General features: G+C 53.1%; 1 protein-coding gene across 1 annotated transcript; it reads right to left on the bottom strand.

Annotated features, from left to right (window-relative positions):
* Window positions 1-290: 290 nt before the first annotated feature.
* Pmar_PMAR026431 (hypothetical protein) lies at window positions 291-1,549 on the bottom strand (the record flags this gene model as incomplete). The annotated part of the gene is made up of 8 exons (XM_002782301.1): window positions 291-441; window positions 493-590; window positions 635-706; window positions 752-890; window positions 945-1,005; window positions 1,049-1,163; window positions 1,217-1,290; window positions 1,336-1,549. The coding sequence occupies 8 exons, from the start codon at window positions 1,547-1,549 to the stop codon at window positions 291-293; spliced, it is 924 nt and encodes a 307-aa protein (XP_002782347.1).
* Between the last annotated feature and the right edge of the window lie 954 nt (window positions 1,550-2,503).

Genomic DNA, 2,503 nt, shown 5'->3' with positions numbered 1-2,503 from the left:
TGTTCTCTGTGTTGTGTGCGGTAGTCGAGGAGTCTCCTCACAATAGCAGAAATCGGCTATTGTATGTTCCACGGTTATAGGCAACAATGATGTCTAGCAACAGATGCACACACATTAGTCAAGAATCGTCTTATCCACAGTCGGAGGTCTCAACAGCGCCCCTTACAGCAATGCTTGCGATGGTGGTGATTGACTCGAGAAGGACGAGGAGGAGGGTACAAATAACAAAACACGACAAGAGAAAAAACGCATAAAATTCAATTGGGGTGAATGGCGCGAATGGTACGGTATCAGGTAGGGGTAGTCACCATAGGAGGTGTCCGAGCCCCACATGAACCTGTCATAGACGGCCTCTTCCTCGACCCACTCATAGCTCGTAGTTGTTCCACCAGGCGAGCGACAGGCACACGATACATACTCAAGGACACCGCCGATTCGAACCTAAGACGACCACCAATGTGAAGCATGTTGATAGGATGAGGAGGGCGACACCTCTCGGTCCCTTCCTCGATGTCAGCAAGGAGTCTGTCGATCAATATGACTGCCAGACTAGCCCTACTATATGCTTGAGGAGAGTTCCCTAAGGCCACCTGCGAACACTCAGTTCACATCTCGAACCACAGCACCGCCATACCTCGGCAGCAGCCGACCGTCCGAGGTCCAACGCTTGCAACAGAACCCTTCGACCAGGCCTGGCTGCCGGCAACTGATAGGACCATCGAGACCACGTGGTCCAGACCAATGCACTGACCTCCTCCTCCTCCTCCACAACATGGACACCCTCAAGACGAGCGATCAAGTCCTTCCTCAATTCTTCACTGTGCGCACACTCTCGTTCGAGATTGGTAGCCATGTCTGGGTCAGCCACTTCCAAGGCCAACTCTGCGTATCTGATGACCACCTGCTAGGCAGATTCGAGACCGGACACAACGCACCGCTCTGACCGATCAAGGACGGCTAAGGCGTCACAGAGATCCTCGCGGTACTCCTCCAGCTGCTTCCAACCTGTGGCATGAAGACGATGCTAAAGCCAAATGTTTTGATCTACCTGGTATTTTCGATCCACATCGACGGCGGTTACCGAGACGATCCTTGCGGCAGACCGTACCAAAGCCCAGGTCGTCGGTTTGGACGCCAGCCACCCGCATTGCAATTCGCTTCACCTGAGCCGACATCAAGGGCCATCACCATCAGCCCCACCATTGGCGAAGAGTACCTCAGTGACTACACGGCAGATATCAGTAGCATACTTGGTGACAGCAGGGGACGTCGAAGACCGGCTCATGCTACCTTAACGCAGATATGACCATAGCTCACCATTCAAGGTCGACTCACTGCCGCTGATACCACTCCATGTGGTCCTCCCACAGCTCAGACGGCCAGTAGGTGTCGGTACTCGAGAGGAATCCGCACCAGACTCTTCCTGGCAGGAACTCAGAGGAACGATACGAGCTCGCGGTCCCGACCACACCTGCGAGCCGAATGACATCGCTCTGGAGGCATACGTCCGTCGGTCGGGTAGAGTGACAAGCTGATCTTGAGAGCTCATGGGATGTTCCCCTCCACCTTTGTCGAGATATCTGACTGCCATCTAGACACTAACAGCGACGCTCCACGATGTTACTGCTTCGGGTCTGTGACTTCGGTTATCATCACGAACTCTCCTTCAGATGTGTCATCCGATGTGTCCTGAACACAGAGTTCGATGAGCCCGAGCGAGCCTGGACTTGCGTACTCCCAGAGTTGCATCTTCTTGAAACACCTCAGCTCCACAGACTATATCTTGTACATTTTCCGCAAGAGATACATTGGGGACCAGGAGGGGACTGTCGGCACGTGTTTTCTTTCCTGTTCGAGTTGATTGGCCACTCTAAGTCAAAGAGCAGCTAGCCCATCATCAGCTATGAGGGTTACCATCTCCATGGAATGCGGCTGCTCCTGGGAGCGGTCAGAAAGGCCCATGCTTGAGCTTGATCGGACGGGATTGTGCTCACGTGCTCGATCATCGGTAGGTTGACGCATCTACCGAGGCACCATTTTGGTATATTCCATAACCGGATGTTGATATGAAAGCGAATAAAAGAGTTGGAATGCCACATAGAGTAGAGTTGGATTCGCCTCACCTTCGCCGGCGCCGGCCTGCCCATTCCAAGGCTCTTGGCAGAGGTGGAGGAGGGTGAGTTTTTCCGCCCGAAAGTTGGGGTATCATCTTCGTTTTGATGTATCTAACGGACCGCTTGACAAGCGTGTCCATAGTAGATGTAGAGCTACGACATATGGATGCTTATAGAAGAGCTCAGCCTCCATCCTGCGCTCTGGATCTTTGACCAACACTCGTTTCAGCAGGTCAAGGCATGAGGCCGAGCAAACGTCCCCATACGTGATTGGCGGACCGCTCTCGATGCGCTTCAACAATTCAATAGTACTCTGAGCGCCTGGATATGGTGGATACCCGTGGAGCATCTCATACAAAATACAGGCTATAGACCAGAGGTCAGCACGA

Source organism: Perkinsus marinus (assembly GCF_000006405.1).
Source record: "Perkinsus marinus ATCC 50983 genomic scaffold scf_1104296939794, whole genome shotgun sequence".
NCBI lineage: Eukaryota > Perkinsozoa > Perkinsida > Perkinsidae > Perkinsus > Perkinsus marinus.
Note: the sequence above shows the minus strand (reverse complement) of the source record. Positions and strands in the feature narration are given on the sequence as shown.